The sequence below is a fragment of the Ranitomeya imitator genome, chromosome 2 (genome assembly GCF_032444005.1).
Source record: "Ranitomeya imitator isolate aRanImi1 chromosome 2, aRanImi1.pri, whole genome shotgun sequence".
Lineage (NCBI taxonomy): Eukaryota > Metazoa > Chordata > Amphibia > Anura > Dendrobatidae > Ranitomeya > Ranitomeya imitator.
In genome coordinates this window covers 698,676,331-698,692,199 of record NC_091283.1, presented here as the reverse complement: position 1 = coordinate 698,692,199, position 15,869 = coordinate 698,676,331, and the positions used below count along the sequence as shown (strand labels likewise).

General features: G+C 41.8%; 1 protein-coding gene across 1 annotated transcript in view; it reads right to left on the bottom strand.

The window, feature by feature from the left end:
* The window catches only part of RET (ret proto-oncogene), a 158,000-nt gene that overhangs the window by 49,269 nt on the left and 92,862 nt on the right, over positions 1-15,869 (bottom strand). Inside the window, exon 2 of the mRNA XM_069753110.1 lies at positions 20-256. Within this exon, the coding sequence (XP_069609211.1) occupies positions 20-256 (237 nt within the window). The remainder of the gene's footprint in view (positions 1-19; positions 257-15,869) is intronic.

The following is a 15,869-nucleotide window of genomic DNA, read 5'->3' as shown; positions in this document are numbered from 1 at the left end:
GGTTACAATTTACACTTACGGAGTTCGTTGAAGAAGTCGCTGGTTAAGGTCTCATTGAGATAGAGGATTCCGCTTCGCCCATCCACATGGAAAAAGTGAATGTACTTTGGATTTTGAAGGGTCCTGCAGAGGCTGAAGTGTGGGACCTCTCCCGGGTGGTCACTCAGTGCATGGACTTGTAAGAGCATGGAACCAGCAGGCTGGTCTAGGTGTAAACTTCCAGTGAATTTTTTAGGAAAATACAGTCCTGAAGTAGCTGTGAAGACAAAGGCTACATATTATTGTTCACCCTACTAGCATCCCGCTCCTAGAATAACATATTATGCGCTGGTAATATCAGTGCTACATCTTATCTAAGTTTTAGCCGTGTCTGAAATAAAACACCTGGATTAACCTCACCAATTTATAGAAAACGGAACATTTTCTTGATTTTAATATATATTTTTTTTAAATCAGCAATTATGGTGCAACTTATTTCAGATATATATTTTTTTGGTTTGGCCAAGGCTGTGTTCCCACTTAGCGATAAAACTACATTTATTTCTGCTGTTTACGCAGTTACACGGCTGTGTTTAAAGCTATGTGGGACCTTGGCCTTCAAATAATGTCTGTAAAGTGCTGTGGAATTAATGGTGCTATATAAGTGAGTAAAAGAAATAAAATAAATAAGGTTTCCCCTTGAGAATTCTTTGCACTTGGTTTTCTAAATAAGCACTTGCACTTACCAAAAATGACCAGAAGAGGTCAACGTTTCCATATAAATTGCATTTACCATACAGGAAAGATATATATCTTTGTATAATGTTTGCCAGTAGATAAAAAATATATTTAGAATTGAGAGTCCTCAGTGGTTGATACCTTTCAACGTCTAACTGAAAAGATGGTAACAAATTGCAAGTTTCAAGACTACTCATGTCTCTTCATGAGGCATAGAATGATACAAAATCTGAAGAGTTACATATATACAACAGTGCATGTGAATAATGTACTTTATGGGCCTTGTTGTGTATAAATATGTGATTCTTCAGATTTTGTATCATTCTATGCCTCATGAAGAGACCTGTGTAGTCTTGAAACTTGACATTTGTTACCATCTTTTCAGTTAGACATTGAAAGGTATCAACCAACATTCCAATTCCACAGTAACAGAAGCCAGAGCAGACAATCTGCAGCCTGGGTTGGGTTCTTGGAGACATTTTTGTTATATATCATGCTTTCTGATATCTACATTACAAATGTAAGTGGGTGTTAATTTCTCCTATCGATTGAATAGCGGCTGTGGGTTGGTCTAGTTTTACTATAGGCTTCTCATCAATTTGTCTCTGACAAAATTCTAAAACAGGTTTTTCACAAAGTCAAAAATTGCACTGTCTGATGTTTGTGTTGTATCAGCCCCCTTCAAGGCCGCCGCCGGAGGCAGTCTACCGGAATAAGCGTCACAAGTCACAAGTTTTGTGACGCAACAGCGACCTCAGTAGCGATCTCGCTATGTGTGACACGTAGCAGCGACCAGGCCCCTGCTGTGAGATCGCTGGTCGTGTCGGAATGGCCTGGACCGTTTTTTGATCGTTGAGGTCCCGCTGGGTAGCACACATCGCTGTGTTTGACACCTTACCAACGACCTCGTTGACAAGACGTCCCATTGAATCATCATGAAATAGCATCGTTCTACAGGTCGCTACAGGTCGCCGCATCGCTGCTGCGTCGTTGGGGAGATCGCACTGTGTGACATCTCACCAGCGACCACATACCGACGCAGCAACGATCCCTGACAGGTCGTATCGTTGTCGGGATCGCTTAAGCGTCGCTATATGTGACGGGGCCTTAACTCTACTAATTGCTGGTGTGACCGCTGCTCCAAGGCTGTGATTGGGATTTGCACATGGATCTTTAACTAACACCTAAAGAAATTAATTCAATGCAATAAAGAAAACAGAAGCCATGGATCAGTGAATAAGTGTCACGAAACTCCGTATAATTCAAGTAAAAGTCCATATTCCATGTCTACATTTTAACATACAAGAATGACTTATATGCACCATAATAAATCATAGAAATGCCAAGAAATAAAACCTCAAAGAATATAGTGTAAGAACGACTACTGAACAGCATAGGGCTTTTGGGGGCTTTTGGGGAGGAGAACCATCGTCTTCCTCTTTTCCCATTAAATAGGGGATGCAGCCACATGGGCTGGCCACCCTCCGGCAGGGGATATATGGCAACCCTATGATCTTCCTTTATGGTACATACGCCCTTGAAGTCAAGGGCATACATACCATACAACAAACTTTGTTACTTGCCATAAAGACTAAAGATTTGGGCTACCTGTTCCCTAATACATTTGTGCTCTTGAGTTCTGAAGCCTTCTGCTTTTCTTCATAGAAGTGAATGGAAATTCTGTCTACTGGCGGAGAGCAACATTGTTAGACGGTAGCTAAAGCAACTATGTAGTCAAATATAGCAGAGCTATTAAGACAAAGCTTCCGGTCTTGACCTAGTGAAGACGCATTAGAGTTTGCCAATATCACACTCTTTACATAGAAGACTGGAAAGTTTGGGCTTCCCATTATATTGGAATCCTTATTCTCTAGTTATTTTAAGTACTACCCAATCTAACCTGGTATATACACACCACTTGTGTCACCAAGTAGGAAAAACCATGGAATTATGGAAATCACAGGATGGATAGACATGTTACCAATATGTAAATGATGAAAACAGATACAACATTTTCAATACATCTCAACTTGTTTAATTTCAAGCATGAGTGTTATGCACAGAAATCCTATCACTTACAGTCTTGGCTGCTATCAATGAGAGGATTAAGGATTGTCTGAGGAATGTTGTTCTGCATTGAAAGCATTTGGGCATGTCATCAAGATCCGCTGCTGGCAGCTAATTTTCTAACAGTCGACCAGTAATGCCCCAGATGTGCTCGATGCACATATATCCCCCTGCTGGCATAAACTTATATGAACTCTAGCGTGAAAAAAATATTCTGAAAAATTCCCACGCTAGAGTTCATATGAGTTTATGCCAGCAGGTGGTGCATCACCGCAAGTCTACCATGCTACGTTCCCCTGCATTCCATTCATTCCCCAGTTTTTACAACCAGGCAAGTTCAAAGATGCTGCAGGCTATGGTAGCATATTTAGACCGTGCAGGATGTGCACAGAAGGATAATTATATGGATTGGGTTTTGAAAATGTTGTTTCCATATTTCCTCATTTGCACATCATTATCATATCTATCCATCTTGTGATCGCCATCAGTCTACAAGTTTTCCTTCTTGGTGTTACAATTTCAATTTGAAGAATGTAAAAGGACTTGATATTGAGCCATCAAACATCTTCCAAACAAAAAAATGGCCAAGATATTACATAAACCCCATGCCTGTATAGGGACTGATACACCATTATTCTAGCAATAAAATAACTTGTGAAAGCCGTACAAGTGCCATGAGGCGTAATGCCTAGGTAATGCACCCAGTTGCTGGTGACAATGTTAGGCTATGGGTCAGCACCATAACCTTCATCACAACTTGATAATGTTCCTGCATGTAAGAACGTGCTTTTTATCTCTGGTAAAGGTCAGATACATGCAGATGGCACAGAAAGGAAAAGGGGAAGATGTGCATCAGTTGTGGGTTGTTTTCTGCAGGAGGGACAGGTGCACTTCACAAAATAGATGGCATCATGAGAAGATTATGTGGCAATACTGAAGAAACATCTCAAGACATCAGCCAGGAAGTTAAAGCTTGGGTGGAAATGGGTCTTCAAAATGGACAATGACCTGAAGCATACTGCCAAAATGGTAACAAAGTGGCCTAAGGATAACAAAGTCAATGTTTTGGAGTGGCCATCACAAAGCCCTGATCTCAATATTATTGAACATTTATGGGCAAAGCTGAAAAGGCCGGTGTGAGCAAGGTGACCTACAAACCTGGATCAGTTACACCAGTTTTGTCAGGAGGAATGGGCCCAAATTCTGACTAACTATTGTGAGAAGCTTGTGGAAGAATTTCCCAAACGTTTGACCAAAGTCAATCAGTTTTAGGGCAATATCAGATATTGAGAAAAACATGCATATGTGTCTTTTTACATAGTGCATGTAAACTTCTGGTTTCAACTGAATCAGCAGACATCATACACCCATGTATCTACCAGAATCCTGCAATGAACAAACACAAAAATATCGGCAGTGAAGAAACTAGACACAAGTATATACCAGCATCCAGTAATGAAAAATATGTGTACATAACTACCGTATATATCAGCAGGAATAATTCACAAATGTGGTCAGGATAAACACTGCAGTAATCCTGCATCATCTTCTCCCCTAGTTACACTAATCATCCATACCCCACACACCGATTTTTTTAAAAAGTGAAACTCCTCTTGGAGATAAAAAAAAAAAAATATACTAATGACCATGCCTTCATAAACAATAAAGTCAACATGAATAGTGTGGTTTGTAACCCTGACAGTACCTGCCATCACTGACAATGGAGCTGCTCCCCCCCTCCTTCTGACGTCACATCACTGCTCAGGGGGCTTCCAGTAAGCCCCCAGAGGAGTCTCGCTCACACAGAACAGTCTGTTCATCCCACATTAACAGTACCTCCAAAAATAAAATATATTACACTAGAGATGTCCTCTTTTGTGACCTCCTCACAGTAGAGAAGTCCCCCATCTTGTGGTCCCCATACAGTTTAATGTCCCCATTGTGGCATTCTTCAGTTAACTAAAAATAACCATTCAGCTCACCGGTCTCTGCTCCGACAGTGAAAAGCTCCATTTTCTTCTTCTATCTATCAGAGCAGGCAGTGCAAAGCAGTGACGTCACTGCATCTCCTGTATGGAAACGCTGACATCACTAGCTGCTGGCCTCTGATAAGCCGGTGAGCTAGTGGCTCTCTTCTTTACAATATTTTTCAACAGGATGTGCACATCCAGCTGAAATACAAATGGCACTGGCAGTCTTGCACCAGGCCCATGATTATCACACAGTTGTTTGGATTGCTGCAAGTGGCCACTGCCTATTAGCCAGTGCAAAGTATCCCAATCTGAAATAGGAGCAACTGTATTTTGCCACCCCTGAAACAGTCTAGACTGCCACCAGAAGCAGCTCTCCTCGTGACAAATACGGCCCCAGCTGGAAGATCTGCTTGATCCTACACAACCTAGCTAAAGTAGTGATCAGCATATGAAGAGATAAGCACAGTATTTGGATTTGTCAGGCGGAACTTCATTTAAATGGTAGCTACACTTATTTTTCGCTCTTAAATTAGCAATACAAATTAAGGTATGAAATTCTACATAATCTCTAAAAGGAAAAAAATCCTTGTCTGCAAATCCATCTGCAGTGAGTGATCAAATGACACCTGCTGTATCTAAAAAGAGGAGAACCTAGAAGAAGGGAGAAGCAAAAGTGGACAAGGAAAATTTGCTCCTCATACAGTTGTGATAGAGTTCAGTTACATTTAAGCGAATTTTAAGCTTTTATCGGTTATGTCAGGTGAAATCTTACAGAGTAAGTTAAGAATAACTAAAAAAAGTTTTCATTACGATTGGTATTTAAAAAAAAAATTTTAGAAACTGAAAATTTCTCATTAGTCAATTTCTCTGTTAAATTACAAAACTGAGCTACATCTAAACTACATCTGAAAATCAGATCACCTACAAAACAAGAAAACACTCCTAAACATGGATATAGTAACAGCAAGAAAAAAAAGTTATTATTATGAAAATCACAGGATGGATAGATATGTTAAATGACAAGCAAATGATGAAAAATTTAAACAAAAATTTAAAAAGATCTTGATGTAATCAGTATGGAGTATGAGCGCCACACACAGAAATCCCTGCACTTACACGTCTTGGCTGCTATCAACGAGGCTAGAAATTGTTGTCTGAAGAATGTTCCGCCATGCTGAATTCAGTTAGGTGAGCAAATCATCAAGATACATTGCTGGCAGCTCCCTTTGTAATTACTGACCAATGACATCATAGATGTGCTTGATGAAAGACAAGATATGCTGCAGGCCATGGTAGCACTTTTAGGCTGCTAACAGTAATATAAGAACTTTGGAGAAATGGATGTACCATTGGTTTCCAGACTTATCTCGCATTGAGCAAATCTGGGACGTCAACGGTCAGCAATTGCAAAAGAGGAGCCAGCAATGGCTCTTGATGATTTGTCCATGTGCATTCAGCATGGCAGAACATTCCCCAGACAACCATTAATAACCTCGATATAGCAGACAATGCTGTAAGTGCCGGGATTTCTGCGGTGCTTATACTCAATACTGAATAAGTCAAGATATTCTGAAAATGACGTTACCATTTTTACATAATTTGCACATCATCAAATCCTGTAATTATTGTCATACTATGACTTTTCCTTCATGTTGTATAGTGAGAGAACCTGAGTCAAAGCTATATTAAAACTTTGTAATTTTTATTTCAAAAATAGTAAACACACATATATAAAGATAAAAAGAGAGAGACCTTATTTGAGCAAAAAACATGTAGAGGTAAATATAAATACAAGTCAGCGACATATAAACCCAAAGCTAATAACCACGAGTGCCAAGCGCACAACAAGTAGCAGGTAGGGTATAAAGATTGTCAATATCCTATAGTGCTAGCCATACAGTGCGGCAGTGTAGATGTCTATATGTAATGAGGTCCTATTTTATCCTGGTCAAAGGTCAGGAAAATAAGGAGTGTATGTGTAGGTTCCTCCCATGGCTTAAGCCTCGTGTACATCCAGGGATGTCTAAAACCTAACACGTGTTTACACAGTGACCGACCGCAATATATAAAGACAATATATAAAGCTAGTACACTGTCGCACTGTCTATGGCTAGCACTATAGGATATTGACAATCTTTATACCCTACCTGCCATTTGTTGTGCGCTTGGTGCTCGTAGTAATTACCTTTGGGTTTATATGTCGCTGACCTGTATTTATATGTACCTCTACATGTGTTATACTCGTATACGTTGTCACTCTCTTTATCTTAATATACGGTGTGTGTGTATATGTATATTATATATATTATGTATATTATATACACACACACCGTATATTAAGATAAAAAGAGAGTGACAACGTATACGAGTATAACACATGTAGAGGTACATATAAATACAGGTCAGCGACATATAAACCCAAAGGTAATTACTACGAGCACCAAGCGCACAACAAATGGCAGGTAGGGTATAAAGATTGTCAATATCCTATAGTGCTAGCCATAGACAGTGCGGCAGTGTACTAGCTTCATATATTGTCTTTATATATTGCGGTCGGTCACTGTGTAAACACGTGTTAGGTTTTAGACATCCCTGGATGTACACGAGGCTTAAGCCATGGGAGGAACCTACACATACACTCCTTATTTTCCTGACCTTTGACCAGGATAAAATGGGACCTCATTACATATAGACATCTACACTGCCGCACTGTATGGCTAGCACTATAGGATATTCACAATCTTTATACCCTACCTGCTACTTGTTGTGCGCTTGGCACTCGTTGTTATTAGCTTTGGGTTTATATGCCGCTGACTTGTATTTATATTTACCTCTACATGTTTTTTGCTCAAATACGGTCTCTCTCTTTTTATCTTTATATATGTGTGTTTACCATTTTTGAAATGAAAATTACAAAGTTTTAATATAGCTTTGACTCAGGTTCTCCCTCTACAATATATTATTGAGTCGCTATTTCCATTATGTATTTCACATTTGGGGTGCATGACTAGATATAATATGATGACTTGGGGTTTATTTTTGCGACTTTTCCTTCATGTTGCAATATCAATGTTGAGGAGTGCATATTAATGTTATTTTTTTACACTAGCCTTAAATACAACATATATCCCAGAAAAAAAATTTCGACCGCAGCGAAACTCTAGACCTCTCTGTCCATCTTGTATAAAGTATCAATCAATACATACACTTCCACTTATTAATTGTCAGCTGCTTGGTTTGTATTTATGACAGCCCCTCCTATTAGTTTGAGAAGAGAAGGAGTGATGAAAACCGCCGCAGGGTCATGGCCGACTCGGACATTTCTGCAATTGTATCTCGTCAGCATATATGGATGAGATCTGGCATAATATCAATAAGCAACATACCCTGTGGGAGTAGATTGATTGAGAATAGAATTATCTGGCTGGGCATGGAAACTTACACTGACATATGAGAGGACACAGGATTAATGATTCCACACTTTAGGACAAGCTTTGCAGTTTTGGCAATGGAGCAAAAAAGTGCTTAGAACAATAATGTTTTCTCACTTGTCTTCATTAAGAGAAACAAAGTCAAAGTTATATTTTGTATAAACATATTGAAAATAAAAATATTCTTTGTATACAATAATAATAATTTGATTGAAAATATTTCTAGACCACAGTACCTTCCACAAAAGGAAGGGTCCAGCTTTAGAGATTTTCAGAGATTTCCCGTTCCGGAGCTGCAGGTTGACTGCTCAAATGGCCTAAACTTTTGATTCTACGTCAATTAGACTTGTGCAGTTTTGGATTTGTTCATAGTCTCATTGATTTCGCTATCCATTGTACTGAACAATATGAACTTTCCTCCAAACAGAAATCTATCCTGTCCTGCCCAATGGCAGCCGTAGATACAAAGTGGTCTATTGTAGACTGGACTAGAATGTAAAAACCAAATCGGATTACTGCCATCGATGACATCTCCATTTTCCCCTCCGAGTGGGACGATGGAGGACCATACTCCGTTTTGCATGTTTTTGTGTATGTGGAAAAACAGACCAATGTTTATCAGTGTTCTGGATCAGATCTAGCTTGGTGTCAAGTTTTACCAGCAGTGTGTCTTCAGTTTCTCTAGTTTCCCATCTCACAGTCAACACACCGGGAGAACAGACAGTCCTATGATGCCAATAGGGTGCTCTCCGGGAGTTTTTTTTCAATTACCAACTAAAATTGCATAGGCAAGTTTTCTTTGCAACTCAGATCTAATTTAGACAGTTACCATATTTTTTTCTCTGAAAGAGGGAACATGTTCTCTCCGTGAAAAGAGAATCAGAAGTGTGAAAGGGACCTACTGTAACATGGAGTGGCTAGCAGTGGCATTCAGTCTCAAAATGAAAAAGTAGGCAATGGTTTTCCATATGTTTTATAGGATTATGTAGACCAAGTCATTGAGGCACTGACACCAGAAATCTGGAACAAACACCCTAATTAGTTACAACTCCGCTTTTGGCGTTTACACACCAGTCATGTTCAGCAATACCCATGTGGGCTTGGCATGGGTGGGACATGATGGAGAGAGATCTGTGTAGTCGAGCAAGTGCTTCATTAAGGCTGACATGTGCCACACCAGTCTTAATGAATAATCCACAGTGTTGTTGCTGTTTGGGGAGCCAACAAGTATTACATTGACTAGTATTAAATGCATGCCTGTCTGCAACTTTCCCCGGTAGTAAAAGCAAATTGCCGAGGGTTTCAGAAGAAGGACCCACTGCAAAAACTGATCACCAGGTTGACTTCATTTAAGCCAACCTTTTAAATGGCCTGAATATATTTAACCTGCTGCACAAACTCCTTGAGACTTTTAAAAGCATTTCAAACTAAAAGGAAACTGTCACCAGGTTTTTGTCACCTAATATGAGAGCAACATGGTGTAGCGACAGACCCCCAATTCCAATTATGAAAAGTAGATTCTCCAACAAAGTGTTCTCAGTAGGGTTGAACGAATAGCTTCGGATAAGTGCTTATCCAAATAGCTGCCTTGGTAACCTGGAGCGCTCCCGATAATCAGCTGTTCGGTGCCGCAGCTGCATGTGTCACTGCTGTATGACAGTCACAACACACGCATGGAGAGCCTGTCACACAGCCACGACACCTGCAGCTGGGGCTCGGAACAGCTGATTATCGGGAGTGCTCTGGGTATCCAGGTTCCCAATGCAGCTATTCGTTAAGTGCTATAGCTATTCAGATAAACACTTAACCAAAGCGATTGCATCAAGGGGGCAGCACGGTGGCTCTGTGGTTAGCACAGCAGCGTTCCAGGAGTCACCTCACCACGCTGGAGCAAAGCACAATCTCCACCCCCGGACCACAGAGACACTGGAGGAGGGGAGAGAAGACTGGAGAAAACCTCCCACCATCTGACTGCCCCAGCAGGTATGGCATCCCACACCAGCTGGCAACAGCTAACACCAGGGAGCCTGGCGTCCTGGTGAACAGCAGAGTTGCTAAAGGTACCGTTACACTAAACGATTTACCAACGATCACGACCAGCGATACGACCTGGCCGTGATCGTTGGTAAGTCGTTGTGTGGTCGCTGGGGAGCTGTCACACAGACAGCTCTCTCCAGCGACCAACGATCAGGGGAATGACTTCGGCATCGTTGAAACGGTCTTCAACGATGCCGAAGTCCCCCTGCAGCACCCGGGTAACCAGGGTAAACATCGGGTTACTAAGTGCAGGGCCGCGCTTATTAACCCGATATTTACCCTGGTTACCATTGTAAAAGTAAATCAAAAATTGCGCTGTCTGATGCTTGTGTTGTATCAGCCCCCTTCAAGGCCGCAGCCGGAGGCAGTCTACTGGAATAAAGGTACCTTCACACATAACGATTTCGTTAACGATATCGTTGCAACGTCACGCTTTTTGTGGCGTAGCAACGATCCCGCTAACGATCTCGTTAGGTGTGACAGCGACCAATGATCAGGCCCCTGCTGGGAGATCGTTGGTCGTGGGGAATGATCAGGACCTTTTTTTGGTCGCTGATCACCTGCTGTCATCGCTGAATCGGTGTGTGTGACGCCGATCCAGCGATGTGTTCACTTGTAACCAGGGTAAATATCGGGTTACTAAGCGCAAGGCCGCGCTTAGTAACCCGATATTTACCCTGGTTACCATTGTAAAAGTAAAAAAAAAAAAAACAGTACATACTCACATTCTGATGTCTGTCCCCCGGCGTCCACAGGGTTAAAACTGCTTTCGGCAGGAGCGCTGCTAATGCAAGCGCTCCGGCCGACAGCTTCCCTGCACTGACTCCGTGCAGTCCACTGCACTATACTCAGTTCAGTCCAAAATTTCACATGATCACTGCAAATCTATTTGCCTTTACTAACTCAGGATCTAACACTAGGTTCTTTACTTCCCACAAATCTTTTTTTCCCCCCCCCCCATCAGGTGTGAATACACTAATTTTCATTCTTATAGTTATGGACATAAAATCCTGAATAATGAAACTACAACACAGAAAATGTCATGTATCTAATGGCAGGTGAGGTGTGCAAAATACAATATGTGGGTTTACAGCAGGCCCCTACGATATTACGATATATCTGAAAATCCACATATCCACTGATGCTTCATTAATATCATTTTAATGTGTTTTGTACGGTTTGTCCAGTTTAGCATTTTCATTGTCTGCTCGGTTGTCAGAAACATGTGATCGGAAATAGAGGGCATATAATGCTGCTGTGTATCCATTTCTCTATGGCCATGATTAAGGCTGTATGCTGAATCTAGTTGGCTGTGGCTTCATCACTATGTAGTCCGGTCTACTCTGTGCCGCCATACCTGGTTTTAATGTTTTTTGTGAAATAAACTTCAAGTTTTACTCACCTGAGAACATTTCGCTGGACAATCTACTTTTTCCTACTTGCTGCTGCAGCCCTGGACTGGTCGGCTCCGTGCACTGTTCCTCTTCATGGTACAGGTGTCTTCATCGTTGGTGTGCTGACTTCTCCCGTTTTCTTTTACGGGATTCCAGTGGTGTGTCACTTACTGAGCTGCATGTTGTAGCTTTGATAATCATGAGCTCTGTATGACCATATCCACAATTGATTGACAGCTTTCTGTCCATGTACAGTGTACATTGAAAGCTGCCAATCAGTGGTGGAGGCAAGGTAAGGCTACTTTCACACATCAGGTTTTCAGTGTCAGGCTAAATCCGGCGAATGTTGGAAAAACTGGATCCGGCGCAGATTGTGAAAAACTGATGCGACGGATCCGTTTTTTTTGAAAATTAGCCGGATTTAGCCTGACACTGAAAACCTGATGTGTGAAAGTGGCCTTATACATTCAGAGAATTGGTAGATCTGCTGCAGAGAAAACAGTGGTTGTGCCAAAACTGCAGCAGCCAGCCAAGTAAGTGATTGCTGGGATCAAGGTTCTTGCTCCTACCTTAAGATGCTCTCAGTATCATAAAGCTGCTGACAGATTCCATTTAGCACTTTTTACATTTTTTGTCAAACATGGAAAAGGATTGTAATAGATTGTGTTTGGATAGAGTATTCGCACACTCCTAGGGCCCAGAGCACTGGACGCCTGCAGCAGTCATTCTAATTCATTGAATTGCAAAGTTAAAACTATTATTTTAACAGAAAAACACAACCATCAGTTTGCATCTTCCAAGTGATGTCATAACTAAAAATGAGCAAACCCCACGTCTCAAGAGGAACGAGAGTCAGAAGGCTGCAATGTAGGACAACAGATGTGTAGATATCCTACGATGAGATATTTCCTCAAAAATGTCCCATGACCTAGGTCAAATATTTTAGACTTCAGTCCTCAAGTACCCCTAAATGGAAACCCATCAAGCTTCACTGTCCACAATGCAGGTGTTCTTATGCTAAGCAGGGACTCCCCCTCGCCTGACGCAGCTGCTGAGAAGCCACAACTTTAAGCTTGAATCTGACCGAAAATGATGGGAATTGTAGTTTAAATGCAGAAATACATCTATAGAGCAAAGATTAGACACAAAGAATACCCTCACCAACAATTCTGCAAAAACATCAAAGACCAACACCTAATTATATGGTCAGTTTCTTACCTGAATGGTAGAGATGAACGATACATACAATCTAAAATGCATTTTAAATATGCTATACAGTGCTGTAGGGGAATTTGGCCCATATTACATCTATTCTACCACTGTACATGTTACTGGTACTGTGCCTGAGAAAAGAAATCATATGCAAATGAGGAACCTTCAGTTCCTTGGCAAGTCGACATAGCCAACACTTCTGTGCATCGCTATACCTATTGTAGTGCAGCGTGTTCACACAGTAAAGGTCAAAGCAAAAATATCTAATACCCAAAAATGCACAAATAAAAAGCAAATGGTATCCTCTGGATCGCAGCCAGGGCATCAAACCAGTCTGTATCCGAGACCTGTTAACGTGGGCTACTGTACCACCGTGTCACGCTGAAGGGGCAACAGGCGTTCACTTCCTTTAACTCTATGTTGACTGCACACAAGCCCCATGTTGCAGAGCCATCTGTTCTGCTGCTTGCAAACAAACACTGACAAACCCAACATTTGCTGCAGGGAGTGAACCGCCCCACTACCATCCTGTAATTCTCTCCAAAAATAAAAGCCAATGCCGGATTGTCTTAATTCGACATTGGGCAAATAGCTTGTCCAAGACCAAACTTTTATTCTGCACTGCAACCACAGCTATATCTGACTGCAATGCACTCCAGCGGCCCAATATGCTTCTATGTGCATGGGGTATGGGGCATACATACCGTCCCTCCCATATAATTCCCCTCACAATCCTCATTTGGCCTTTGGGGCCCTTTCTCCCCTTCTCATTGACATTACTTGGTTCACAGAATGAGCATTGTCTGAATTCTGCAGCTTCAGTCCTGAATTATAAATGTTCCATTTTTTTTGTTAATTACATCTGTGCATCATAATAGGACAGAAGATTTCCTGCTTTAGAAGTTAAAACTAAATATAAATAAAGGGTATTGCTGATCAATTAAGGATTTCAGCTCCATGATCTGAAGTTAAAGGGGATGTCTGGGATTTTTTGTTATAGGACATAGAAAATGACAAACCGACCAATGCTCGCCTTCCCCAGACCCAATATGGTCTCTCTTCTGATGTAGGCAGTTTGAGCTGCTAAGCCCAGTGATTGGCTCCAGCTAGGCTTGGACTGGCCTACAGCAGAATCCTTCGATGGGCCCCTGTGCAAGAGTGGACCCCCACCCTCATATGAGCAGAGTATTAGGTTTAATACTACGCAGTCACCCCTTCATGAATTGGTAGGCTTGTGATTGGCCGTCTGCATCAGTAATTTGCCCGTGTGCTGCATATTGCTAGTGCATTGGCAATCTGACCTGGTGTTGGTAAGGCTGGTTTATTTTGGGAGAGGTTTTTTGAATTTTGTTTGATGTTAGCTACAATGTACTTGAACAGGGCTGCCAATAGAAATTTCATGGCCCATACTGGCAAAATTTTCGGGGCCCCCTTGAGACTCCGCCCAGGCTCCACACCAGCCCCGCCTCTACCCCTCGAACTGACCACAGTACCCCTGCTCTCTCTTGGAAAAAATCCACTTCTCACCTATCACACATTAACAGTTCCCATCACCAGATCACACATATAGCCAGCAGCTTTTGATTTGGTCAAAAGATTTTTTAAGTCGCCACCATAACACGGTAGACACTTTTGCCCGGGCCCTACTCTGCCAAACCTACCAAATATCTGTTAAAATATGCAATACAATTTAGGTATATTTTTATTTATTTTTCAATTTTTAAAATGACCAATAATATCATATACAATGAACAAATACCGCTACACCATGACCAGACCACATATTACCACCAGTGACCGAATAATATCACATACAAGGAACAAATACCGCTACACCATGATCAGACACCATATTAAATACCACAGTGATCGAATAGTATCAAATACAGGGAACAAATACCACAACACCATGACCAGACCACATATTACCACCACAAAGTGACCAAATAGCACATACAAGGGGGGACAAATACCGCAACACCATGTCCAGACCACATATTACCACCACACAGTGACTGAAAACTACAATACTGATCATGATCAGTAATAAAAAAAAAATACTAATATCATCAGTGCCATTATACACAGGTGATCTGTACTTAGCATGCAGTGTCTGTGTACAGGTAATAGTGATCACCAGTGACAGTATACACAGGAGCTCTGTATATAATGTATAGGCAATACAGTGATCACTGGTGACATTATACACAGGAGCTCTGTATATAGTATACAGTGTATAGGTAACACACTGACTCACCAGTGACGTCTCTAGGTGAAGTCCTTCATCTTTCATCCAGCACAGACCGCCATCACTTCTTCCAGCCAGGGCTCGTCTCTGCAGGAAATAACTTATCTCGAGCTCTGCTAGCAGAACACATTACTTAATTTTTCACAACTTCTACATTACACCACATGAAGAAAAAAAGGCGACATAGTATCACTCTACACAGTAACAGGACCGCCCCACCCCCATTTAAAACAGTTTCCTCAAAAAATAAAATAAATACATCCCTGCAGTAATAATATCCCTTAATTAGCCCCTATGGTAATAATATTTCCCATCCTGGGCCTCATGTGTCTCATTCCTGGCATCAGCCATATGTTCTCCCATCCTGCCCTCATGAGTATCCATTCTGCCCCATATGATCTCCCCATCCTGCCCCATCTGTCTCCATTGTATCCATCCTGCCATGTCTTTCATTCTGCCCCGTGTCTCCAATCATGCCCCATATCTCCATTCTTGCACCACCTGTCTCTAGTCCTGCCCCCAGTGTCTCCAGCATTCTGCCCCCAGTGTGCCCAGCATTCTGCCCCCAGTGTGCCCAGCATTCAGCCCGGGGCCCCCTGGATCGCCGCTCTCAATAATAAAAATAAAAAGTTCTTCTTACCTGACCTGCTCCTGCTCCCTCCACTCAGCTGAAGCTCGCACTTGCCGGCAACTGACACTGACGTCAGATGCCGGCAACGTGCGTGCTGCGGCTGACATCAGCTGCCAGCCTCCGATTGGCTGGCAGCTGTTAACTATGGACGTGCGGGTC